Source organism: Polyodon spathula, chromosome 56 (genome assembly GCF_017654505.1).
Source record: "Polyodon spathula isolate WHYD16114869_AA chromosome 56, ASM1765450v1, whole genome shotgun sequence".
NCBI lineage: Eukaryota > Metazoa > Chordata > Actinopteri > Acipenseriformes > Polyodontidae > Polyodon > Polyodon spathula.
The window spans coordinates 1,444,147-1,471,342 of record NC_054589.1 but is presented as its reverse complement, the minus strand read 5'-3'; the positions used below and the strand labels follow the sequence as shown (position 1 = coordinate 1,471,342).

General features: G+C 37.9%; 1 protein-coding gene across 3 annotated transcripts in view; it reads right to left on the bottom strand.

Moving 5' to 3' along the window:
• LOC121307523 (collagen alpha-1(XXVII) chain B-like) overlaps window positions 1-25,798 on the bottom strand; it is a 153,079-nt gene extending 127,281 nt beyond the window's left edge. The window contains exons 1-3 of one of the 3 annotated variants that reach the window (XM_041239711.1): window positions 25,305-25,798; window positions 18,946-19,016; window positions 4,128-5,479 (exon numbers count right to left, since the gene is read on the bottom strand). In XM_041239711.1, the coding sequence (XP_041095645.1) occupies window positions 4,128-5,479; window positions 18,946-19,016; window positions 25,305-25,357 (1,476 nt within the window). In that variant the 5' untranslated portion in view covers window positions 25,358-25,798. Of the gene's footprint in view, window positions 1-4,127; window positions 5,480-18,945; window positions 19,017-24,353; window positions 24,685-25,304 lie in introns of those variants that run through there. The other 2 variants (XM_041239709.1, XM_041239710.1) reach the window with 2 other exon arrangements.
• Window positions 25,799-27,196: the final 1,398 nt, after the last annotated feature.

Below are 27,196 nucleotides of genomic sequence, written 5' to 3'. Positions count from 1 at the left end.
TTTTTTTTTTTTTTTTTAAATAGTCCCATGGAAGCACTCACTGTCAATCTTTTTTTTTTTTTTTTTTTTTTTTTTCATTCTATGCTACATTCAACAAAGAAAGCGCTAGGCCCTTCAAAAGTGTATGAGATGTCATTTAACCCTTAAAGGGTACAAGAGACATACATGTCCCACAAATAAAATGCTAACCATATGTTTGCAACTGGATGCACGAAACAGTGTTTAAAATTTACTGGCAGTTTCCGCGTGACACTTGAGTCCCTCTCAAGTGTTTTTTAGGAAGAAATTGTTTGAACAACCACTTCATTCCTTGTGCAACTTAAGGGGTGAATGATAGCAGGGGTGAATGATAGAAAACAGCAACGCACCAATGAGGTGCTGTTTAAAATATGTTACAATGAAAAAACCCTTTCTGTTTGAAGACACAACTGAGATATTCAACCTGAAGATACTCATACTTTTCCCACTGCCTCATTCCAGAAAGCTACAGTACATGGGACATTTCACAGCCACACATCATCAGTGGAAGAATCAACCCTATTGAAGAGGTTACAGATACCCTCCATCCAGCCCTAAGGAAGTCAGGCCTTGTACTTCAGGGGAGATTAGCCCACTGCTTGTTTATTTATGCTGAATATTTATCCTGGAAAGCCAGGCTGAGACCCATCTGCTTGGTTTTCTGGTGTGGTCATGGTTGTAAAAGGACAGGAAACTGGAATGTTTAACAGAAAGACAGTAACAAACAGACATGACCTGCAGGTAAAGTTAAAGTGGAGGTCAGTCTTTATACTGTGCTTCTATTCTGCTTTCTCTGACCAGGCAGGAGTGACGTGGCTGCAATTCTGCATCTACCCAAATACTGTCTTTTTAACTTTAACACCACCTTTTTTAATTCCCTATTTTTTATTCAGTTGTATGGAAAAGTAGTTACAGAGCTGGTACATTTTACAGCATTTTCATCCAGCACATTTATGCTGCCAAATGAATCATGTTTAAGTTATTGTCTGTGTAAATTGTATGCCTTCATCCGCCCACTGTATCTGTACTAGACCCACAGCAACCTTCCATTTAAAAACATTGTGGTTTGGGCTGTGTTAATTACAGGTGGGGACATGCTTCTCTTCCATTTCCACAAAACCACACTACAATCTGGGAGGATGCTAGGTTCCGATTGGCGTTCCTAATTACAGATGAAGAAAATAACTACGCTTGGATATTTAAATAGAGGGATCTACACACAACAAGCTTAGAAGTGTGTTACAGCTTAGTATAGCACACACCTCAACAATTAAAAAAACCTTTTAAACCATCTTAGAACAAGGGTTAATGGTCCCTTTTGGAACGGTGGCTAGAACGGCCCCAGTCACATCCACCTAATACAGGAGTGGCAAAATAATGGGGCTGTTGAACAAGACTGTACCTTGCTTGCTGGTGATACAGGATCTACAGAAAAATAAAATAAAATGTTTACATCTACATATATGCAGTGGAGCAAAAAAGGATTCAACTCAAAACACAACATACAGCTGTCTAACACCTTTTTTTATTTTCTTCTTTGTATTATTTCATGAAACACAACCTAGACAATAATTCAAGTTATTGGTTTAAACAAATTCGTACACATTTTTTGTTAAGTTCCGTGCATAAAAATATATATTATAGTTTTTTTTAAACAAAAAGTAAATTTTTGTGATCCAACATTTCTGAATTTCAAATTTCGTCTACTCTTCTGTTAATAATAGAAAAAAATAACCTTAAAATATATGAAACAGCACGGTTCCTTTTAAATGTTTTGAAGAGGAGGACAAGCTATAATAAATGAGCAAGCTGACAAAAGTCTCCATTATCATGTAACTGCAGTAGATTGTAGAAATGTGGCCTGGCCTGGATAGCTTCAAAATGCTTGTTAAAATGTGTTCCCATACTTTCAAAACAGTGCTTTCCTATTGTGAGTATCTAATGTAAAGCTACTCAGTCAATACCATGGACACACAGATCGTCTGTCATTACAAAGTAATTAATTTAGCGCTATGAACCGGTAAGCTGTGTAGGCATGTAGGAATTTAAACAATCCAAACTTTATTTTCAAACTATTTGAAAACATGCATTTGGTTTCATAGTCATCTTTGAAAATGATGTCTTTCGTCTTCGATTAATAACAACCTGTAATTCTTGGTTCGGTTTTCAGAGATTTCTTCGCCTCTTAATGAAAATAGAATTGCTCGCTTCAAAAGAAAAGTGGCCTTTGTTTTTATCTTAACCCTATTTTGACAGTTGGAAGTTAAATGGTTAAATGTTTGCTGCTCCTTTATTCATCTTGACCCTTGACCTTGCTTTCAAAGTGCTGCATTATTCCCCTGCTTTCATTCTCTCATGGAAAAGAAATCTGACATTTAAGTGTAAGGCCCTCACACAGGCAGCACAAGAGCTTACACAGTTACGACATGTAGGGAAATATTTCAGAGAGCGAGGTAAAAAATGGAATTCTGGGGTAAAACTCAGTTACTAATTCAGCTGCAAATGCCTTAAGTAAAAACGAAAATAATTACATTTTGGCAAGTTATTCAATTACCGGTACTACAATGGATTATTAGACATGAACATGGTAATACTATAATACTTAGCATGCCAACTAGTCTGTGTCTTTGCAATCGGAGAAACCTTTTAAAAATTAAATATACCAGCTAGTGAAACAATGCTGTACATTATCTTTTTATGCTGTTCTGTTCCACAACATGTCTGTGTGGATTCTACCGTATGTGTTATGGGGTCAAAAACAGAATCTGATGAAGCCCATTTTAAAATAGCACTCATCCCGACTGAATACTTTAGAATATTTTGTCATGTTTTATTTTATTTTTAATTTATTTTAAATTTAGTAGTTGCCAATTCATTTTTCCCAATTTGAACTATCCAATTATTATTATTTTTTTTTTTTTAGGGTCAGCTCATTGCTACCATGCCTGCGCTGACTCAGGAGCGGTGAAGAACAACACATGCTGTCCTCTGAAACATGTGTCAAGCTGACCGCTTTCTTTCCACTCTGTTGAGAAAAGACAAGTCGCAGACAATACGGACAGTGGTGGGAGGACGGAAGTGGTCCGTCTCGATGTCACAACCTACAGGGGGTTTCTCGTCAATAAGATGCTCCAGTTCATACCCATGTCCCCAGCGAAAGGCGTGTTACTCGATTCGGGATTGGACTGGCGCTCGGCCAATTGTGTGCTGCCCCCTGGGAGCTCCTGTCCACGATCGGCAGTGGAATAGCCTGGATTTGAACCGATGACCTCCAGGCTATAGGGCGCATCCTGCACTCCACGCTGAGGACCTTTACTGGATGCGCCACTCAGGAGCCCCCTGGTCATGCTTTATTTTAAGGGCCAATTTTTTAGTTTATTAACTGTTAACAAACATTGCTAATTTTTAGCTAGGGGTTAAGGTTAATAAAAAACCTGGCTTAATTTGCTAAACATTACTACAGTAACGATTTGAATCAATTTCAAGCATATGATCGACTGGGCATTGATCACCCATAGGGCTCTGGTGTTTGTCTGATGATAGGGCTCTGGTGTTTGACTAATCATAGGGCTCTGGTGTTTGCAGTGATCATCCAGGCCTATTATTGTATATTATTAACTAACAGTTAACAGAACATACATAATGTAGATTAACATGTTTACTAGCCGTTTGCTAACTGTTAATAAACAAAAAAACAGGCCTTAAAATAAAGCATGACTGAATATTGAATGGGAAAGCATAGCCTTTGTTCTGTAGCATTCACTTAATATAACCACACTTGTCTATTGAACTTCAACATTTTGCATATTAAAAGTAAAACAGAGTAGGGTGGCAGAGCATATTGGGACGGGGGAACACCACAGACCAACACTATCTACAGAGCGGACTATTGGATCTATTATCCAAATCCGCACCAATAATCACCTATCCTAGTAAAAGGACAGTTCTTATTTTAAATCCAGGCAAAACAGGCAGTAGTTTCAGTCCTGAATTGTGCCCTGTGGGGGTCAATTATCCAGAAAATCAACTAACCTACTACAGTAACACCCTCCATTAGTCTGATTACTTGACATATTTTTTAATTTTAAAAGAAAAAGAAGCTTGCTTACCGGTGGTCCTGGTTCCCCTTTCAGCCCCGGAGGTCCAGTCAGAAGAGAGTACAGAGTCGGGTCCAAGTTGTAGGTTTGGAAGCCGTCTGTGGCAGCGGGAGTGAAGGGCACAAAGGAGGTGGTGGGTTTGGTTTGGTAGCGTGGAGTCGTCACTTTCGGCTCAGGTTTCTTTTTCAGCGGAGGCTGTTTCTTTGGGAGTTCTGCCAGTCTGTCTGATCCTGACGCGAGGGTTTGGAGTTCCAGTTTCTTTTTCGTTGGTTTCGGTGCGGCAGGCGTGGCAGCGCCAACGCTTTTTGGTTTCTTTTTGCCGTCTGGTCCCGTGGTGGTCTTACTGGGAAGGTCTTGCCCCATTCGGGAAACTTGCTTTGGTGCTGCACCGGGAGTTTTTACGGGAACCAATTTAGAGGAATCACTACTGATCCTGAGAGGCATTGTGACGGTTTGGATCCTGGCTTGTTGGGAGTTTTGTAGTGTCCTTAAAGTTATAGTTGGGGCAGTAGCTTGTAGGGGTGGAGCATTAGTCCCGGGATGTGGGGTTGGTAAAAAATCCTGTGCAGTGGAGGGTGCTGTCAAATTATTAGTTTGTGTTAGCAATCTAAAAGGAGTCCCAGTATTTTCTAAAGGGAGGGTAACATTTAAACCCTTTTTGGTTATCTCAGTTTGGGATAGATGGGTGTTGAAGGTAACAGTAACATTTGGATCTCTAGTTATCAAGGGAATGAGAGGAAGGAGGTTAGGCCGATAGGTATCCGCCTGCCTGCACTGTTTTTTAATGTACTTACAATAATTATGAGCTGCCTTGGCCGAAGGATAAATATCAAACTGGCAAATGGCGCCTTCAAATTGAACAGAATGCTGGTTCATTTTCCCTAACAGGAAAGATCCTTCAGGATCTAGAGTCTCTTCTTTTTTAAAATGCAAATCTGCATGTACACGTTGCTTCCCACAAGAAGTATATAAAGTGACCTTTTGGCCTCTGATGTCAATGGCCAAATTGTGCCACTGGCCATCGTGAACGTCATAATCAAAATATACAGATTTCTTATGACCTAAATATACTATAATTTTACCAGGTATAAACTGCACCCCCAGCTGCAGTTTCTTCTTTTTAGTTTTAACAGTAAATAAAAAAGCATTGTTAATACGATGGGAGCAAAGGCTCAGTATCAAAGCAAAGTTCGTGCCGAAAGCAGCTGGAATGACTGCGGTGACGGGCGCCTCGATCCGCGCCCGCTGGGTGAAGATGACGCCAGATTTGAAAGGAATGACTCCCTGAGGAACCGAACGGGACGCTGCTGAAGGCGTTTGTGCTTTCTTTCCTGCAAGGCCCAGCCTTTGGAGGATGTCCACATCTACAAAAAGAAGTCCGACATTAAAAAAAACCCACACATTTGGAATGTATATTACAGGATATAGTGTGTCATTGCAAAACGCTGGACACAGACCAGGCAATAAAGTTGGCGTTTCAAATTTGACCATTTGTGTGAGAATCCTTTCAATAATTTATAGTTGCAAGAGGGACCACTTTTGTGAGATTTTTTTTTTTCCATTCTACCTGGAGAGAATTCAGTTTCGTTAAAAACTTTTCCTCGCTGGTCCAGTTAAGCATGTGAAAATGAAAAACTGTGCAGTATGCAAAAATTATCAGCAGGGAAATGAATTGGCATTCTGCACCAGTATTTCAAAGAAACCCTACTAGGTTATTGATCAGTAAGTAAATCCTCATTTTTAACATTGTCACAAGTATGATTCCTATAACATGTGTTTCAGATATTACAATTGCATTAACCGCAACAATATTTCACATTTACTAAAAACGGAGGCAATGGAACTCAAGCAGAGTGCCCTCCCCAAGGCAACCTGTCAATTTATTTATTTGACAAGAAGTCATCTTTTCTTACCAATAAAAGCCACAGGCTATTATCTCATCGAAAGACTTTTATAGCTAGGAAAAGGGAGAGTCATACATTGTGCATTTCAAATGATCTCTTAGCGCAGTTCGATAATTAACCATCATGTATGACTCTACCACTGGGGGAGCAACTGAAACAAAAGCAGATTAGCGCATTGTTTTTTCACAATATACTTTTCAATTTCTGTCATACAAGAAAGGATATCTAGTTCTCCAGGAATATAAGAAAAATCTACTGCCTATGAATGTTAATGTGATTAATATAAAATGTAATGGTTCTTTCTTCTATAGTAAAGCCATTAATAACAAAAATAATAATAAATCAATGTTATTCCTGGATTTTTGTGTCTTTGTGGTATAACTAAACCTTTGTCTGCTTGACGTGTTTTCAGTAGTGTTTATAGTCAAGGATGAATTGTGACTTTACCAAGTGCTGAACCCTTAGTCGTCTCAAAGCCTTGTATCTGCCTGTTCTACCCCCTCACACCCATGCCAATCTCAAAGAGGACACAACGTTAATCAATGTACTCTAGCTGAGCTCTTAAGAGAGCGTCTCTGTATAAAAAACAAAGGGAAGACACTCCTTCCTGATCTATAATTGCAGTACATTTTTAACACAGATTGGGACATGATCAGGGTAGCTGAGTCAGATATGTATCTGTGCTGGCCATTTTCACTTATATACTATTTACTTTACAGCAATCTTAATTAGGAACATGCAGCTTTGGTTAGATTTACAGAACACCTCATTACTTAGTTTAGGCGATACAAACCAAGACAGATAGCTACGCTAGAGGGGTTACAGTATAACCCAGACCTTGAAGGTACGAAAGGTATACTCAGTGATGGACAGTACTTGACATGAACTATCGTGAACAAAAGACATGAAAAGTTCAGGACAGTACCAAGTAGAAGGTATATGGTTGTGTTCTGCATTCACTGGTGAAAGGCAACCTATACAGTATAAAAGTCTATGTTCAAGATTATTAAAAACATATGGTATATATAGTGTTAGGAACAGGGGTTAAAAACTAGTAAAGCGTGCAAAATCTTGTTATGAAGCCCCTTTTTCACTTGAGGGAATAAACACTGAATCTACAGACACATGTATTTGTTGCCAAATCATCCTGCTGTGTGTTTCAACCATAACAACTCTTGGCAGCAAATTTTATGTCATCTAGGGAAATATGTTATAGCACCTGATGGTCCTGAATTGGATGTGTCCAGCTGAAGAACAATAAAATAAAATTGTAGGTTATATATACAGCTAGTCACTAGAGTACTACTGAAACTTTAATTTCATGCCCAACATACATAGAAGAGAGCAGTGAAGGGATTCAGTCTAAAACTGGGAGACAAGGTGAAGAGCATGGGTCTTTAATTCCTTTACCAGATGGGTTTCAGCTTTCAAAAATATTAAAAACCAAAATGATGTTTTAGTCCAGGAATTTTAGGTGGCTGCAAACCTAAGGTGACCAGATTTTTAAGTTCTAAAACTGGGACAGTATGGAAATATTGTGAATAACTTCCAAGCTACGGGGAAGCTCTAGGGTTTTTATTTTCACTTTGGCAATGTTTGATCTAATATCATATTGAAAGTGAATGCAGAGACTCATGGTGATATTCAGAGTGGAATCTTCTACTTTCAAAAACTTTTTTTTTGTGAATAAATGATCTTATTGTCTTTGTAATTTCATTTCTACACAACAAGTATAGTCATTACATTACACAGTAGCAATTCAATAATATCAAATTTCGAGATTTTGTTTTATTGCTGATTACGGCTGCAAATCTAGTCTCTTTTCTGCCTAAGAAACTGCATCTTCACTCTTTGGAGTTCCACTTTCCATCTGGCTCTCTCTCTATGCTAGCCGCCTGTGTCCAATCTGCAAACCAGGACCTTCCTGCATGAAAACATGACATATCTCAATATTCATAATTTAAAAAGTTTTTTAACTTTGTAATCTCTAATTTATACACAAAATATAGTTATTACAAATACAATGGGGGAGGTTTTATAGGGGTGGGACAGTTGACAAATCTATCAGAACCTTTTTTTTTTAAGACAAATAAAATTTTTTAAAACTGCGGGACTTTCTGTTACGGACATTGTATCTTTGTCGTTTGCAGGGTATTGGGACATTTCTGGAAATCAGTTTGTGCTTGACGTACTAATTTATACAGGTTGCGTGTTAGAACCTAATAACCAGACGTTCCTGCACAATCTTCCTTTACACGCTGTACGGATAAGACGGGTCAACTTAAGTGGAAAGGAACCTGTTAAATTAGCAGGAGTTAACTGCGTATTTGACTCAGAACATACTGCTGTTCCTATTTTGTAACTCCTGGTAAAGCAACTCCATTAGGTCATATCCAGACTCCGGACGCTAGTCATGAGTTTTTTTGTATTTTTTTTCATATTTTTTGTTACGGGGGATTTACTGGAGTTTATTTTTGAGTCAATAGTATAGGCTGAGACATGGATCAAGGTGTAATACATTAAATGATATTCCTTTTCTGATCAAATGATGTCACTTTAGGGGTATATTTATTTTCTTTGAACAAAAAAAAATTTAAAAAAAATAAAAATAAAAAAATATAAAAAAAAAACGAAAAAAACAAAAAAAAAAGAAAAAAATAAAACTAAAAAAAAGCCACCCCCCCCAACACCCCCCCCCCCCCCCCCTTTTTTAAAAAAAAAAAAAAAAAAAAAAAAAAAAAAAAATTATTTATTTTTTTTATTTTTTAGGGGAGCTATAAAAGGTCTTTGGACTTTTTTTTTTTTCAAAATATTGAATTTCTTAGCATTTAATATGACATGCTATTTGTTCTGTATATTTGTTCTATTTCAGTTTCTGCAGCCTGCAGTCAGGACAAGAAGTGCTTCACATAAGAAACGTTTTGTACACGCGAGAAACTTTGAATATTTGTGGTCAAAACTAGCGAGTACTGAAACAGTTTTAAACCTTTGTTGTTGGAAATAAAGACGAAATTGAGAGCATATTCCACCGTTCTTATTTTTGTATAAATCAGAAATTTGACCACTAAAACGTTTGTATCAACTGTTTACAGTTAATTTTAGCAATTTTATATAAAGACACATTGTGAAAATATGTAGAATCCTCATAAGGGTTTATCTTGTATGGAAACTTATGTCACATTAAGTTTGGTTTTTGTTGAACGTAGAATAGTATTTAACCAAACAGCTGTGAATAGTTGTGCCTAGTCGACAACGAACGTGTGCTTGTTACTTCCGGTTTGGTTGCACAAAGTGTTCAAACCATGACAAGCTTGAATGCACGGTGATGCGACATGACAGCTTTGATTTCCGCAATTGTCGCCTATAGCTACATAGTAAGCAGTTGTTTGCACACAGATACACAAATATCATGGACGAAGAGAATAATTCCAACACAATACAATGGTACCTGTATGAGCCGTTATTGTTAGACTACAGTAGTCTAACCTCTTCAGGCAGCGAGAGTGATGATTCAGACGAGGATAGACGCCAGTTAATTTTAGTAACATTCAGTGGATAAGCCCACCCACAATTCTCTGCGACTGGTTGTAAATATAAACGTTGTCTGTTCAGTAATTCGCCAGATGATTTGTTGTACAGACGGTTTTTAATGCTACTTGTCATCCAACCTTCCTTTTAGTCACATCAAGCGTCACTGTAGTTAGATATAGTAGTAACAGAGCAGCCTGCATGAAAATACAATATTATGTTACCGGCATGTAGATGCTCTAGGGGGAAAAAGGGGGGATAAAATCAGCATCCCAAGCAAAGTTCTGGGGGCACTGGGACCAGTGTTCCAAAAGTGGGACATCTGGTCACCTTATGTAAACAGTAGACAGTATATATATATAGATATATATATATATATATATATATATATATATATAGATATTAAATGATTTCCGAAAACAATCTGATTTGTCAGCAAGAATAAACTTTACTTGTTTACCACACGAATTTTCCGTTTCTGCGCTTGAAATGAAAACAAATGATCATTATTTCATTTAAAAGAATTCCAAAAAATAAAAAAAAACAAAAAAAAAGTAAGGTTCACGACCATCGGAAACTGAACTGAAACTTTAAAAAGCTGTATATTCAATACGTGTAACCCCCATTACGCCAGTGCTGATTAAAGATATGAATTGTGAACAGGGCTCCAAATTACGTGCTGTGTGCAAATATGTGTTAAATTAAAGCCTTTACGGTTAGAAAAAGCTAGCTGTTTGTTTCACCAAGTGCTGTGATAAAGAGGATATGAGGTTTCCAGGAAAGTTGGTAATAAAATGCATCAAAATTTGGAAACACTGTGAATAATAAAATTTGTAGTGAAGTGACCTCTATGAGCTGTAAAGGTGAACGCTTTGAATGGAGGAGTTTTACAAGCTATTACTAAAACATATTGCGGAAACCGACATTCCTCCCTCATCTAAAAACCCCACTCCTGGTAAAACTTAGCAGCCCCAGGCTTTTTCCAGGCAGTCTCCTCCTTTTGGCACACTTATTGCTTTTCTGTATGGGCAGGGAATCACAGAACTGTGGAAAATTATTTTTCCCTTTGCAGGGGTACAGCAGTTACATTTCACACATATCACCAGTAATGAGGAGTGACCTGGCCAATTGAAGCCAGGCAACCTTTTAGTGACTTCTTACTGTATGCCCGGATATGTTGGCAATGATAAATCACATCAAAAACGCTGTTAAACAAAGCAAAAAAATCAGCTCCAGATTAGATGGATCACCGAAACATTTGCAAATGAGCTACTGTGTTACAAGGGTGCCCTTCAGTGTAAGGCAATACCTCCAGCCATAGTTCCTTCTTTAGCAGCAATGGTTAGGATGCCGCTGTACTATACTAATAGAGGACTCTCAATCTCAGTTTGTTCTGGTTGCTAATGTTTTTCAGGTTACGGTCGATAACCAGGTCCCTGGAATGCGGAGAGGTACAGTGTATTTCAGACTGCAGACGGCAATTCCAGAGGGAGCCGAGGCAGAGCAATGTGTACCAGGCTCAAAACAGTCAAGCCTTTCCAAGTGACCAGCCGATTTTAAATATCAAAGGGCAGCTTCTATAACTTATGAAACATGTTAGCAATGGGGTCTCAAAAATCGCCTGGGTACCTAAGCAGTAAAGGGAGTGACAGTATTGTAATAGTTCTTCCACTGAATGAAGTGTAAGTCACTGTTCTTGATTGAATGGTAGGAGGTGTTCAGGTCAGGATGGAGGCACTCCCACTTGACGAGTGTCACCGATTTTTAAATTCACAAGAGGAATGATTGCGGGTAAAGAAGACAAACAAATATGGTTGAAATAATTCCAGGAGACAAACCACGTTAAAACAGAAACCAGACTGAAAAGGGGACATTAAACAACGCTCAAGAGGGCAGTCCATCTTCCTCTGTTTGAAGTGCTGGCAAAATGATTTTTTATATATATATATAAAACTTTACACAACTTTCAGCACTGGGGAGATAATGGGAGTCCAGACCTTTAAGGCTAACCACAGAAACGCCCCTTCTAATTCTTTTTTTTTTTTTCTTAGTTATACTACCACTGCAACATCTGTGGCAATATAATTTATTTGATTAAACATACAAAAAAAGAGGATATGGGTGTTCCAAAGAGTATACGTTTTCCATATTTCAAACAGACGGCTCTAGAAGTCTCAAGCAAAGCTTCACTTGCTTCAATTCAAATTAAATCAAATTGGTTAGTATCTTCAGTGAAACTGACGAAGTATTAAAAAGGCTTAGTTTTAAACAATCTGCATTCATTTTCAAGTAGGATAAATTGAAATTACAACCCGTCTCCATGATCAAACCATCATGCATCCTTTACATAAATCACACAAATCATAATGCTGTCACTGGCTGCTACTGCGAGGTCGTTCTGTCTTCTAATATTGTGTTGCTTTTTCACAATTTCCGTGGTTCACGATGTCATTTTCGATTTTGTTTTCTAAAAGTTATTACCAATATATTAAACCAGGGGGGTCAAACTTCACCCCCAGAGGGCCGCAGGGTTTTCTGGTTTCCATTTCAACTTAAGCTCTCAATTAACACAATTCATCTAATTTGTTGAATTTGACACAGTTGATGGTTTTAAAAATGCACTTGATTCAAGGTACACTACCTATGAAACATTTTGAGGCTGAAGAGAAGTGTTAAATGTGTCCAGTTAATCAAATCATTAGATCAAGTAAGTAATTGAGAGCTCGGGTGGAACAAAAGCCAGAAGACACTGCGGCCCTCCAGGAGCCGAGTTTGACAGCCCTGTATTAAATGATGTAGTACATTGGTTCTCAATCCTGTTCCTGGGGGATGACTGCCCTGCTGGTTTTTGTTCCAACCAAGCTCTCAATTACTTAATTGAACTAATTAGCTTAATTTGACTTTTTATATAATTGTAGCTTACACAGAAATTGGAGAATTTAAGTTCCTTATACAATTGTATACCTAAATTGAAATCTCCATCTGTTAAAAATAATTAAGGGTTTACAAAAACACGCATTCTGGTTCTAATTCCTGATCTGGTGTTTCCAGCACACATAGCAATTACTAACTTATTTTACTTTCGTTCTCTCTCGCTCTCGTTCCTCCTTGAACACCCGTCTTGAGGGCAGAGCTCCATTGCTCATTAATGATTCAAATCGAGCCCAGGCACATTCTGCACAAGCGTTTTAATTTGCATGGCCGACAGCCACTTTGTTAATAATCATTAACTGCCGACCACACATTCTCACGAGCGGTCTGCCTTTGCCAGACCACATTTAAACCAAACAATAATACATTAAAAATCACCCATGCTACATAACCCAATGCATTTGAAATAATAATGCTACAACAATAAGCCACCATTCTTTTAAATAAATACATTTAAATCAGCAAGGTTTACATGCAGGGCTCTGCCTTGCCACTGCCACATATACTTTAACATATACCGTATGGTTGTGTGCATGTGTGTGTGTGCGCACAATGTGTTTATATAAATGACTTGCAAGAGCGAAAAGTAGAAAACTTCTGATTTATCAACATCAATGGAAGATGAATGACAATGGAATCCATTTGGAATCCACACAATGCAGCCACATAACTTGGATGTAGCAGTATAGAACCAACATGGGTATGAATCCCAGGCAGAGTGACCATATAAAGCTCCACATCAACCTTGAGGATTAATTACAAAACGGCACAGAAAGAGTCTTCTCTTCCAACGACTGGACAGTGTGAAAAGCCAGTGACAACATAAGAGGGTTGCTAGGTGCTGCTGCAGAAGTCGTCAAAATAACAGATCACACTATTCAGGGCAATTTCGCTCCTAAGTGTGGAGGCAACATCGCTTTGCCAAAGGTAATAGCAATCTCTCTACTGTACTGAAGAATAAATACACTGGTGTGTACAGTACAAGGGGCATTCTTGGCTGCTCAAGCAGATTTAGATCACACCAGCATCCTTTCCCAGCTTATTAGAGAAGCTAAAATGAAGAAAGAGAACCCGACAGTTAGTCCAGGAGCTGGCTAATACTGGAAATAAGGAACAATGTGACACAGACAGGAGACGGAGGCTGTTCTGTCTGCCCGGAGTGCCAGAGGCAGTACAGCCACCACTAAGGGGGTGTTTACAAGACCTCACTGGAAACTCAATATACAAAGCTGACATTTTTATAGAAAAAACAAACAAAAAACAGTTCTTCCTATCTGTGAGGGCATGGTTGTCTATTGAAGGTTTTATGGTCTTGCGTCCTCAGCAATCACGATTGGAAACACTGATTTTACAAAGATTTACAGATGCTGGCAGAAGAGAACTACCTATGCATGAGAGTGCATTAGTTCTGCCCATTATGAAAAAAAAAAAAAAAGTTTGCTACACTGCCAAATGCATAATAGGCAAAGAGTGTTTCTTAGAGTGCAAACTGGGAAATTTCTCACCAGATTCAACATTGTACCAAACTTGGTGGTCACCAATACAAGAAGAGGTTTTTTTTTCTGCCGCTAATCAAACACGACCAGTCATTCTGCACTGGTACTTACAGGAACATTACTTAATATTGTGGTATCCCTGAATAAATAATCAAGGGATCAGAGTGGAGAAAACTGGCAATAAGCTCCCCACACAGCTGTTTTGTCCCATACTTGTTAGTGGATTGCGTATATATTTACACATACAGGAAGTCTGGAACCATGGGCTGTAAATAATGCTGGTCTTTCTGCAGGGATGGTGCTGAGCAATGAGAAGCACATTTGAAATTGGCCTGCAAAATGTTAATAGAACATTACCTGTGAATAATGTTTCATTTCAACATTATTACTGCACTGGTACTTGACAGACTTGCAACTGGTAACTTACTGAAGACATGATTCCTCAACCTGAACACTCCCTCAATCGCATCATCGTGATGCATCAATCGGTCTGTACCACTGAATCACAGAGAAATGATTAATCATGATGCAGGGCTCCAGACTGCGACTAAAATGGTTGGAAATCAAACAACAGAAAAACGGTTTTGACAACTGTTTTTCGTGGTTGAGCACAAAAATGCTGCCTCTGCATTTAAAAACATGTGTCAATATTTCTGAGTGCAATATGATGCCAGTCTGTGTATAAAAATAAAAAAAATCACATTTTAAAGTGCAAGGATGTTAACAATTTGATTGAACACAAATGCTTGTAATAGAGGTACAGTACTAACACCAGCAGAATACACAAACCACTGTTGTGTTGATGTATTGTTGTGTAAAAGAAATAGCTTAAAATGAACAGTTGCATTTAAGAAACGTAGAACACGAACAGCGAAAAACTAAAATAAAAATACACTTAAGGTTTGCACGTGTGCCATGAACAACACACCCTGGAAACATAAAATACATTAAATAATTTAAGGAAGATTTAATTGTGCAGCTGAGAGATTCCCCAGTTAGATGAGCCGATAACATCTCCTCACCCAAAGAAGCATCATGTGAGCTCCAATAAACCAGTACCGTTACCATAATGTAAAACAGTAATGTAGAGTGAGTTTTGTACTAAAGCAGGGTCAGCTGTTGCAGGGAAAACAAAGTTTATTTCTCAAACTGATTACATTTGAGTTTAAGAAATGTGAAAGCAGAGCACAGATAAATACTTGGGAGCTGTAACATTAAGAGTACCGTTACCATAAGGAAAAAAAAAAAAAAGAAAGTTTTGTAAAAAAGCAGAGTGTGTTAAAAAAAAAATGTATTGCAGCTTACTTGATTGCAGTAAAAAAAGCAGCCAGTCAGTAAATGTAGCTCTCATTGTGCTAATGAATGTGTGCTTGCTGTGGTGTATTTAATAACGTAAATATAGCAGAATGAACTCACTGCAATTTAAACTTGTTTTTACTGAAAAAAAAACAGTAACATGTAATCATAAGAGCTGTCTGTGTTACATGCTGTCTGATCAGGACTTTACTACCACTGCGCATGGGAGCTGCAGCATGCCACTTCCCATATTACAACTGCACACAATTAAAAGTGTGGTCACCAATTCCATACACAACACTTGCAAAATATTCAAAATATAAACATGCTGAGTTCATTGGTTAATCTGTTCAGCTGATGGATGCATTCAGGCAACAAACAAGTGAGTACAGACACAACAAACCTGGTTGTAATGGGGTAGGTTTCTGTTTTACAACAGCAGTTTAAGATTGCACAGTTACTGGTACACCTGGTGGTCCCTGCTGGAAACACTGGTGCTTGAGATGAAAAGGTTGAAAACCACTGATAAGGCTGTTTAATCTCATGCAACGCTGGACACTTTCAGGGTTTAGAACTGGAGGTTGCAGGCTCGGTGGAAAGTACTAGTGGAACTCTGCACTACCTCTTTCTGTGTTGAAGGACTTAAACTCCACCTATGCTTCAGATAGCCTCGAGTGTACACTTAAACCTTGTTGTTTTCCTTTTTCTTTCCTCTTCCCTTTGCTGTGGGGGAACTACAGTAGTCTTGATATCTCTTTCTCTGGGCTCGTTGACCCATGAGAGGGTCTTTCCTGGATGAAGATCTGAGGGTGGAGCACCCTTATGGACTCTTTCCCCCTCCTTTGGGGGAGCCACACACTGCATTCTGAAAGTGACGAGTCAAGGCTAGCAGAATCATGCTCCAGATGTGGGATTCTGGCAGTGTGAACAGATTTGCAATTACACAAGGCAATTCCTATCTCCCACACTCAAGCAATTACATTATACTGGACAATGTTCATGCTACATTATTAGAGATACCAAAATAATCCCAGTCAATCTTACACAGGTCCTACCACCTCTTCATAGGTCTCACATTCTTCCAAATGAGATCAAAAATATTTTATTTTGGAACCAATATTGGCAAAAGACTTAAATATTTCAATGTACACTTGCGATAAATTAAGGAACGCTGAAACACAGGGAAAACAACAAGTTATCATCAGAGCATGCAGCTGTTGCTTCCGAGAGTTTTAAAAGGAAAAATAACTTCAAATGTTTAGTTTTCTCACTGTGGCTCTTCTTCAGCATATTTGTTTTGAAAATTATATTTCCCAGAATCAATCTTTAAAAAAAAAAAAAAAAAAAAAAAAAAACACAACCAACCTCATACCAGCACCAAATACGGCTTTAATTTGTTCGAGGATGAGGACACTAGCAAAAAATGTTTGTCTACCAGTCTTGGTAGAAGTTTTAAAATCTGTATTTGACTGTGTCTTGAAATAACCTGTAATTCAACTTAAACATGTAAAACTAAAGAAATGTTACGCAACCAGGACTAAAAGTTAAAGAAAAATAAATAGATATCACGTATGCAAGTTTCACAAAACATTTCCGATGTGAAGAACTTTCTCTCTTCCTATTCTGACAAGGAAACAATCTAAGAGAAAGAAAGACTCTCAGAGAGAGAACACTGCATGCCCTCAAGCTCCCTAAGCATCTGTTCTCTCGCTACTCTCCTGGTACTTCAGCCAAATCTGAAAAAAAGCAATATTGTCTTTTAGTTTTTTCATATATTTCAAGTGGAAAATGTTTGCTTTTTCCTGCATGTAACAACTTTGGCAGAACATCTTCAATGGTGTGGTGTTTAAGGTATAGAGCAGTGCAGTGGCAAATACACTTTGTTTAGAAGTCTGGCGAGATTCAGTAAGGAAACTTTTTTTGGTACAGAAAAGTGTGTGCATTAAAAAATAAGTGATCAAGCAGACGGGGACAGAGGTAATCCAAGGATGTAGAGGCAGGCTGTAGCCATCTTAACGAGGAATAAGCAATTGCATCCAGTTTCCAACACTGATAGCTTTAGCTGTTTTTCTAAATGATCTAATAATAGTCTTTATAGAAAGTGGACAAAAAAGTAAGAACGCCTGCCATAGCATGATCAACAGGGCGTAGGACAGCCACCACAGGGAGTTAGGACAGCACATACTCAACAGGACCAATCGTTGTTCTGCAGGGATATGCAGCCATTACTCAATGATTTCTACCTCAAGGAAAATCGATTACTGTGTTCACAAACATGCCACGGACTGTACAAATCAGGTAAGGGTGGCAGTTTTAGAATGCAGTGTTTGTAATGTAGACCGGTATCTACAATTCAGAACTCAGTTTATTTTCAATTTACATTACAGTGCAATTGAGTTGGTCACATTTTTTCTGAATTGTTTTGCTTTCACAAAGAAAACAAACTCAGTTGTAAGCTCAAATGAACAGCGAGATTCTCCTAAAATGATCTCTGAAGGAAAATGAGTTCTTTTAGCATTTATATATGCTTTTATTTCTACAAAGGTACCTTTTGTACGGTTGGAACTGGGGCCAAAACCACAAAATCTGCACAGGTATTTCATTTGGTAACACGCTAATACAAATGTATTTAAGCAAACTAGTGGATGAATTTAAATAAACTAAAAACATTCTCTACCGCTACATTCCACACACATTCTTATAAAATTCTCAAACTAACCGTAACTCGTCTGGAGCAGGAACTTTCAAAGCAGGGCCTTTTAAATATATTTTCCCTGCCTTCATGGGGATTAATATGCAATGACAGATTCCACCTGGTCATCAAAACTTTAAAATCAGGGAAAACGTTTGGTTTTAGTAAACTGTAGGAGTAAATTAAAGAAACCTAGTTTAGGCTATTGTAGTGGACAAATGTTTCAAGTAAAGCGTCTCTCCGACATTACTTGTGCTGCTGACCTCCTAAGACACTTTTCTAAATGGTAATACTTGAAAGGTTCTGTGTAAGCCCCAGCACTAATGACCTGACAAAGAATGTTTGATGGACCTTGCCAAAACACAAACTGTGGTTACTGTTTAAGTCAACATCAGGTCAAAGCAGACCCACAAGACCTCTCTAGCTTTCCACTAACCCACAACCCCCCCACCCCTGCCTCTCCATTTCTTTCCAGCAGAGAGAGGCCTTAAGGCTACTTTCGATTTATTTTATTATTTTTGTTTTAAAAAAAACCTTATATGACCCTTAAATGGCAAAAAAACCCAAATTAATTTCAAAGCTGTAAAAATGTAGTTTTGTCCAAATGGAAGATACGAATCCATATATCATTAGCAGCTGAGGAGAGGCAAAATGAAAAGACCTAAGGTTTTTAGCAATTATGTATAACTGTCTAACACATAGGGCCCGCAATGAGAGCCGTGACATAACAGGATTAAAACAGCTACAGCGCCAAGGATCACTCATAATGAGATAATACAGTATTGGTAAAATACAGTCATCTTTGTCAACTGTTTTAGTGCAGGGTTATGAAAAAACTGTGTGGGTGCAGGGGGTGAAGTCAATTAACTTTATACTGGCTCACAATGGACTGTGGATTCAATCTACAAACTATTTCAAATCATTACATATAATATAATACAACATTTATATAGATCAGTTTCATAGAAGTAGTTATTTCTTACCTTCAGGATGTACTTGTGCAAGTCCCAGGTAACAAGTACAATACAAAACAGTACAGAGAATTAGGGCTCTCCTGTGAATTCAGAAAAAGAAAGAAAATGCGTGGTTAGACTTACATACAGATTACTAAAAGTAGCCAACACTTTCCCTTCCAGGTTTTACAGCTATTCTGTATAATTCCTCATCCTCCGACAGCCAAGAGAAAAGTAATCCGCTCCTTCAAGCACTAGCAAAAGCTTGCATTGCTTTTGCTTGAGGTGCTGAGTGAAACGTTAATATTTAGATTGGATTCTGTTCTCTCTCCTCCACCGAGGCAGAACCACTGCTGCCAGCTCATCCCATCATCCGACACATTCAGGTAGACAGGAACTGGACGGAACGTTGAAGTCACAGGGGTTAGATAAATTAAATTCCTCTGTACACAGAGCTAATGATCTTAGGTTAATGACTGCAATGATCAGGTACCAGCAGTGTGGGAAATCAGGCCCAGGCTAATCAGAAATAGAGTAGCTTTCTCTTGGCATCAAGTCACATTTTAACACAAGTAATGATCACCTTTGGTTTAACAATAAGCACAGAGGGATGGTTGGTTTACGTATTTGGAAACGTTTGAAAACAAGCCTGTTTCTCATGTCTCCTGACATGTTTAAGTTCATTTTTAGGCTACAGATCTGTGAACAAAACGGTAAAGCTGCTTGCACATATTTTCTTGATTACTGAGATGGGTTCACTTAAACACTGATGAAGTAACGGACCAGCCTGTGCAGTTAACCTACTAGCTTCATATATTGATCCCTGATTATAGCTTTAAGGCCCTAATTTGAAGCAAGCGTAAAGACACATTTTGTGAGAAAAGAAGAATTAGAACAGAATTAGAGTTTAACTAATTGTTGTGAGTGGGTTCATGCTAGTTTTACACTATTAAATGATATTCTATTGCTGTGCAACATTTTTACTTTGCCCTCTAAATGAGGTTAATAAATGTTCCTATATGACTTGTCAAATTCACTATACAGTTTACAAACTAATAGAGGTGCAGCCATTCAATGAATTGATTTTTGATCACCATGGCGCTTTTCATTTTTGCGTGCGCCTCTTAAACACTCATTGATTGATTAATCACCCTGGTGCCCTATTTGCATCCTCATGTACTAAACATACATGTTTCCAGTTTTATTTGAAGGTCTCTGTGAAGAGTCTACATTTGTTTTGCTTCTTGCTTTTGAATAATAAAACGTGTTCTCAATACAGCAATTAGGTCTGAAGTTCAATTAGGAAACGAATGCACTTCTATATAAACTCACCCGCTATGATTCACCAGAGCACTTGCATTATACATTGATTTTTACAAGAGGAAGGTGGCATCATTTAGTAACATCAAATCATAAATGCTACTTTAAAAAGCTGTGATGCATGAAATGACCATCAGCAGTACTTACAGTGAACTACTGAACACAATAGCTAAATATGCCGATATCAAGCTTTACTGATTGTGCCCGTCAAATCATGACCAGTGCTTAAAAAGCACCACAATTCATGTTACCACCTCCCTTACAGCAACACGTCGGTTTGCAGTTACACAACACCAAAAGCACTCCAAAAACCACCTTATCAACTGCAGAGCAATTAGATGCTTTAATTGGAAGGTAATTCACTTTTTTGTTGAAGCTATACTTGCCTCACTCTTAACAAAAAACATTTAACAAAACTAAATCTCAGTGAGCTCTCTAGTTTGTTTTTATCAATCATTCCACCTTCCACAATCATTCGACTCAAGATTTAAAACACATGACCTGTTTTTTTTTCCTTTTTATTTTTTAAATAAACACTGATAAAGAAGACTTATATGCAGTACAGTTAAAAGCCATTTAAGTATAGCTATTTAAGGGAATACACGTCTTCCTTCACTCCCATCTCCAAGCTCACCTCAGCACATCCTCCCCCTTGTTCCCTAGAGACTGGACAATGGCCTCAATGACCCTATTTATTATTATTATTATTATTATTATTATTATTATTATTATTATTATTATTATTATTATTATTAGTAGTAGTAGTAGTAGTACAATCACTTTGTTTTTCCACGTTATATAGACAGGGATTGGACAGACACACTGGTAATATGTCGTGCACACTTTCATCCTCCCAGATACGTATTTGCAGTCAAAACAGGCAAGACCTAATAGACCTTGGATGCGGGATGACGGTAGGTGCTCAGTTGGCAGGTGCTTCCTTATCCAAGATGCCAAAAATGACTGATGTTTCATAAGGGACAGGCCTTGTAGACCTCCACTCCAAATATAAGTTCACTGAAGGATTCAGATTTGGCAATTATGGAAGAATGCTCCCATCTGGATCAGGACAATTTTCATCATTTTGGTACAGAAATGGTCATACAATTAGGAGGGTCATTCATATTACACCCAAAAACCCACACCTTACATAGTGACCACTACATCACAAATCATCCAGTAATAAGTGATAGGTCCATACCCCTCTAGAACTATTTAAACATCTTACAGATTGCTATCATGACTGACAATGTTGACAACAGACCCGATTATGACAGGCTATTTTGTATCAATTCCCTGTAAATTCACATTTTTCTCCACAGTACATTTAGGTATGCTGTGCTACTATCCAACAACTTAAGGATGAACAATTTCTCATAGGTACCATAGTCTCCAAACACCAATACAAGGACATACATTTCTAAAAGGAAGGGCAATTTAGTGTAACAGGTTTAATGGGAAGCTGAAACCTGTCCCCTAGAGTTCCTTAACAAACAGCCATTTTCAGTGCTTGTAATAAAAGCTGTAAACTGCCGATCCTAATATCTGGTTGCAGCAGTCCAGGGGAAATTCCTATCCATGCCTAACTTAAACCTTTTTAAGGGTGCTTAGGGAATTAAGGGAAGAGGTGACACTTAGAAATGCAAAAACGAAAAGCCCCCTGTGGCCTCTAAGTGTAACCATGAACCTGTCCCCCTGCAACACTCTGCCCCCTGTGGATGTAAGAAATTCCACATTTTTTCTATGTGGTACTCTTTACTCGGGGCAGGGTGTTGCAGGGGGACAGGTTAATGGTTACACTCTGATGAACTGGCAGTACTTCTAAAGACGACATGTTCAAGAGCCCAAACGAGGCCACAGGATCGCTTCAAACTTAGTCACCAGGATGTTATTGCCGAAACAGTATAATTGTATACAAACTTAATCTAAACAAGAATACATTACTTAAGAAACACCAAGTTAGTCTTTAAATGTCTGTGTGCATCCACCAGTCCTGCAGTAAGCTGCTCTAGAATCACACTCACATTAAGGTAACAGGCTAAGAGCAAAGGATAAAACAGCTGGGTAATATGACACGGCAATTAACCTTAAGGCAATTAAAGAGAAACACCTTGAACTATTAAATTGATTCTCAGTCCAATGTTATCTTAAATAAATAAATCACAGCACAAAATTAGCAACATCTAAAATGTAAGGGTCTCCCACCCCAATCATTAAAGAAAAGCCCCCCCCCCAGTCACTGCTGCTTGTTGAACACCGAGGCCTGTGTGCTCTCTAATCAACTGAGCAGCTTCCTGTTGGAGAATTCTTCCTCCAGAACCTGCTGGAAATCTCCTATGTTGACACAAGGACTGGGAAAGAAAACGACAGTGTGGTTCTACAATGCAGAATCCCCTGATCTGAGTGATAACTGAGTGTCCCCTACACTTACGCATTTGAATGAAAATGCAACACTAAAAATGAAGCTAGTTAAATGTTATTTAAATTTTAAAAAAATGAGGCTATGCAGTTAATTATAAAAGGACATGGGTCTACTTCTCTCTTCTCCGTTTCTATCCAAGAACTATAAAATCAATTAGCAACATCACTGCCCTGACAGCTCCTGCCAAATAAAACACCGGGTACAGCGACATCTAGTGCCAGCTAAAAGATGCTATCAAATTCAAAGTAGTCGTCATGGAAGTTTCGCAACTGTACCAAAGCAGAAACTTACTTAAGTTCATGAGAAGAGGCTTAGATATGTTATTATTTAGGAAACGTTCCAAGAGATAAAGGCAAAGCAGGACTGCAGCACTCGCTTTGCCGCACAAAGCAAGCAGCAGGAGTCAAGTGGTTTCGTTTAATAGCACACTCACAACTGTGCTAGACGGTGCAAGGCTGAAATGTGAAATGAACTTAATAACCTCGACTGTACTAAAAGGTAAACTATAATTTAAACGAGTTGCTTTGCCAAAACCCATCAAGATAGTCTCGTTAATGCTCATTTGAGTGTCCCAAAAGTATTCATCAGATTTAATGAATAATATATGGAAAGATGACTGATCACACATAGTTCACGAAAGAAAAGCCAATACTAAGCAATCCCCGTTATTATTATTATTATTATTATTATTATTATTATTATTAATTATTATTATTATTATTAATAATAATAATAGGCGAATTACTAAACAACCAAGTGGTTCCTATACAAACTACCCTTTTAAAATATCACAGCTAGTAGGCTGCATCTTTTCATGTCATGTTTCATACACAGTGCTTCATTGAGCGTATTCCAAAAACATTCCCTGCAACGTACCTCTATTTTAACTGCAAAAAAAAAAAAAACACATTCAACGCGCCGTGATATGGAATAATAAATAACTGCACAAAAGTAACTAGCCTCGCCAAACATTATATCAGCAAGTTTAGGCAGTTTTTAAAACAAATACAAAATCAACGTGTCCCTCTCCCAAACGGGTTAAATTTGGCAGTGTAAGTTTTAGGGATGGTCTCAAAATTAGTGCACTGGTATGTACAGTAAATGATTAAAGCAAAATAAAACATGACAAATACTTTAATTCGCTCTAAATCATCAAGTGTATATCTGTATTTATATCTACATATGACTATCGACTAGGAACACTGGAATATCGAAAATAGAAAATACAAAGTGAAGAAATGTCCCCATTATGTAATTCAGTAATTATTTTAGTCAAATCATGTGTGTCTTTTGACCCTGTAAAACTTAGCTAAGTTCTTGGTTTGCAAAATGAAGAAATTCTATTAACAAACACAACAAATTCCCATGTTACGCATGTGCTTCAGTTATTGTTTTCTTATATGATCAAAAAGTAAATCTCATACAATGTTGTTAACCATTGAGACTTTAAAGATTTAGCTACGGATACAAGCTACAACGTTACAAAGGTGACCTGTCACCAAGTGGTACCTATTGCGAAAGAAAGTTACTTTTAAAACTTGACAATATTAAAACGTGTTTTGTTTTCGAAATGCACGTCGTTCCATTCGATCGCCGAAAACTTGTTCATGTAAAAGTGCCAGATGCCGAGTTTTTTGTTTTCCAACACGTTGTTCCTTTGAAACCGCTTTCGTCAATGTTTGTCATTTCTACTCACCCCCTAGCTCCAGCTGGTTTGAGTTTGGAGACCGGGGTTAATTCCGGCTTCATCACGGTTACTTCATTCTTCCTTGTGATGTTTCACAGCAGTCCATTTAGAAGAAATAGGGGGGTTGTTTCCATGCCAACAGATTTCTACTTTTGAAAACGCAACTGAAATGCGGAAACCCTAACAAATGTTTCGTTTTACTTTGCGCAAACGTGTTTAGAGTGTCATTCTTGCAGCTGTACTAAAATGTAATCGCATTGAAGCAACTCCATCAGCTAGTTTGAGATTTTGGGTAAGGAAATCAGTTAAAACTGGTTTACAGATAGACAATCCTGACTATGAAGGGCGACACGTCCCATAGTAGAGCTGAGAATTGTTCACAGACCTGCGTCCAGTGAGAATAGTGAAGCTCAACATTCACAGTTATAACTGTATCTCAACAGCTTTGCACAGCAAGATTTGGGTAGGAAACACTTGACCTCTCTCTGTCGCCCTCGCCTGTTTCTCTAGAACAACTACCATTACAATTTTTAGAATCCAATTTAAGAGCAATTTCACACTGAACGATTACAGGAGAAAAAATAAGGTGCACTATTTTTAACCTAACTATTTTGTGTTATGACACATTAAAATATGCACAATCAGAATATGCGCATTTTAAACTCACAATGGTTAACATAATGTTAAATCATATACATACACACTAAAATGTAATTATTAGCGAAGCTATCTAACAAACCTTATTTTTTTACGTTAGTTAGCGCCTGTATCAGTAACAAACACATATTCATATCGAACAGGTGCTTATTCTGACGCATATCTAAAACACCGTTAAACACGAATCGTCTTTTTTTTCCACATCTCCGGTACAACTGTGTTTTAGTTTATAATTTTAAAAATAATAGCAAACTGCCGTGTCCAATTCCTTCACACCACAGAGCAAGATACCGTTACACTTACTTTGTAGCGAGTTGAGAGGTTGTGCAATCTCTCCTTCGGGTCCCTAGATTCATTTGTATTCATTTGTCCCGGCAGTCAAAAACCTGGTCCTTTAATCACAACGTGACTCCTTAGCTGAGGGACAGAAAGCACCGACTGCCTTCTGACGCATTGGATAAGCTTCTAAAAATGGTCCAAAAAGAAGTTTCTCATAAAAACAACAGTTGTGCATATAACTATGAGCCCAACACACAATCCTACACTGTGAATGACGAGAGTTTGACGGGACACTTCCACGCTGGTTTTTCTTCTGGCTTTCTTTGTAGTTTATTCATTTATGCCAGTCCTGATTTGGGGGTTTCTGATTGCAGAAAGACTAGAAGCTGGGGGTTTGGGGAATGAAGTCTCCAGTTGGAAGCTCAAAGCTCATCCTTTTCCCTTTTAAACAGTTTTCACTGAGTGACTGGAGCTTTGGCTGAAGTACTGCAGGTGTCCGGTTTCAGCAAACATTGGTCTAACGAGCCGGGATAGCTCCTCTAGAGGCTGAGTATAGATTCACAGCATAACTATTCATTCCTCTCTCGCTCTGTGCTCGGGAAAATAACAGAAAAGAGAATATTAATGAACCAGCGGGGTATTTTTAGATCCTGACTTGGGGAAAGTAGTTCGTTATTCTTGGATGCCTGGGTAGGCTTTTCAAACAGCACATACATGCATACATACATACATATTATATTATTATTATTATTATTATTATTATTATTATTATTATTATTATTAAATAACTTTATGCTCCTGATTACTCTTCAGGCCTTTCAATAACTGTAGGCTGCACACAGATGATTGTATATTTATGGCTGTATATGTATTTCTCCATGATATTTTAAGATAAACTGATGTGCAAAATGTATTATACACATTAAACAGTTTTTTTGCCCTGAGTAATTGAATGCTTATGTCAACAGGAAGCATATTCAGGGGAAACACGTCCCATCTTCTTAAGGGAGTTCTGCTAACTTCAATTGCTTTCAATACTGTGGTCACTAGCAACGGCTACAAAAAAATATGTGTATTGCCCAGTATCCTCACTATCAACCCTTTACTCTGTTTCACTATTATTATTATTATTATTATTATTATTATTATGCATTAGCTATACCTGTACATTATGAGGCATACATCAACTTTCCTTACATATTGGTTGATATTATACAAAACCTTTTATCATTTTCTCATACTGTACCCTTTTTAAAACACTATGGTAAAACTTTATGAAAGCCATGTTAGTTTATTATAGATGTATTACAGCTTTTACTATGGTACCACATTATTGGCAACAGCTTAGAATGTATCTGTAACTGAAAAGTGAGGAACATGCAGAATCACAAATGACTTTACAATTACATGATGGAATAAGGTTGGTGGTCATTATAAAAATAACATGGTAGTTTAGCAGTGTCATTTTACAGATTACTATTATTTTACCATGCTTACACCAGACATGCATTTGCAAAACTTACCATACTAACCAGTCTACCAACTGCACATTTCAGAAGCACCACCATTGCTCCCCCACTCTCTTTATCCATTGAGCTGGTATGGTGTATACAGAAGAAGATTTCCCTCACTACCCTGTTAGTTTGCTTTAACCTTTCTCTGGCTTGACCAATGTCTAGACTGGAGGTTGAAAGGTAGTAGTCGAGTATCCATACCCGCACTTCCCCATATTTAACATCGATTCTGTCGGCTTGGTATTGACGCAAGGCCCTGGAATTGTTTTGATTTCCATGCATATCAACCAAAATAAATGCTGTTGCTGGATGTTATGTACATACATACAGCACAAGGGAGGGTGATAAGAAAAGTGGTTTCTTTCTGTAGGAGCTGTTTGGGAATATGTGGACACTTGTATG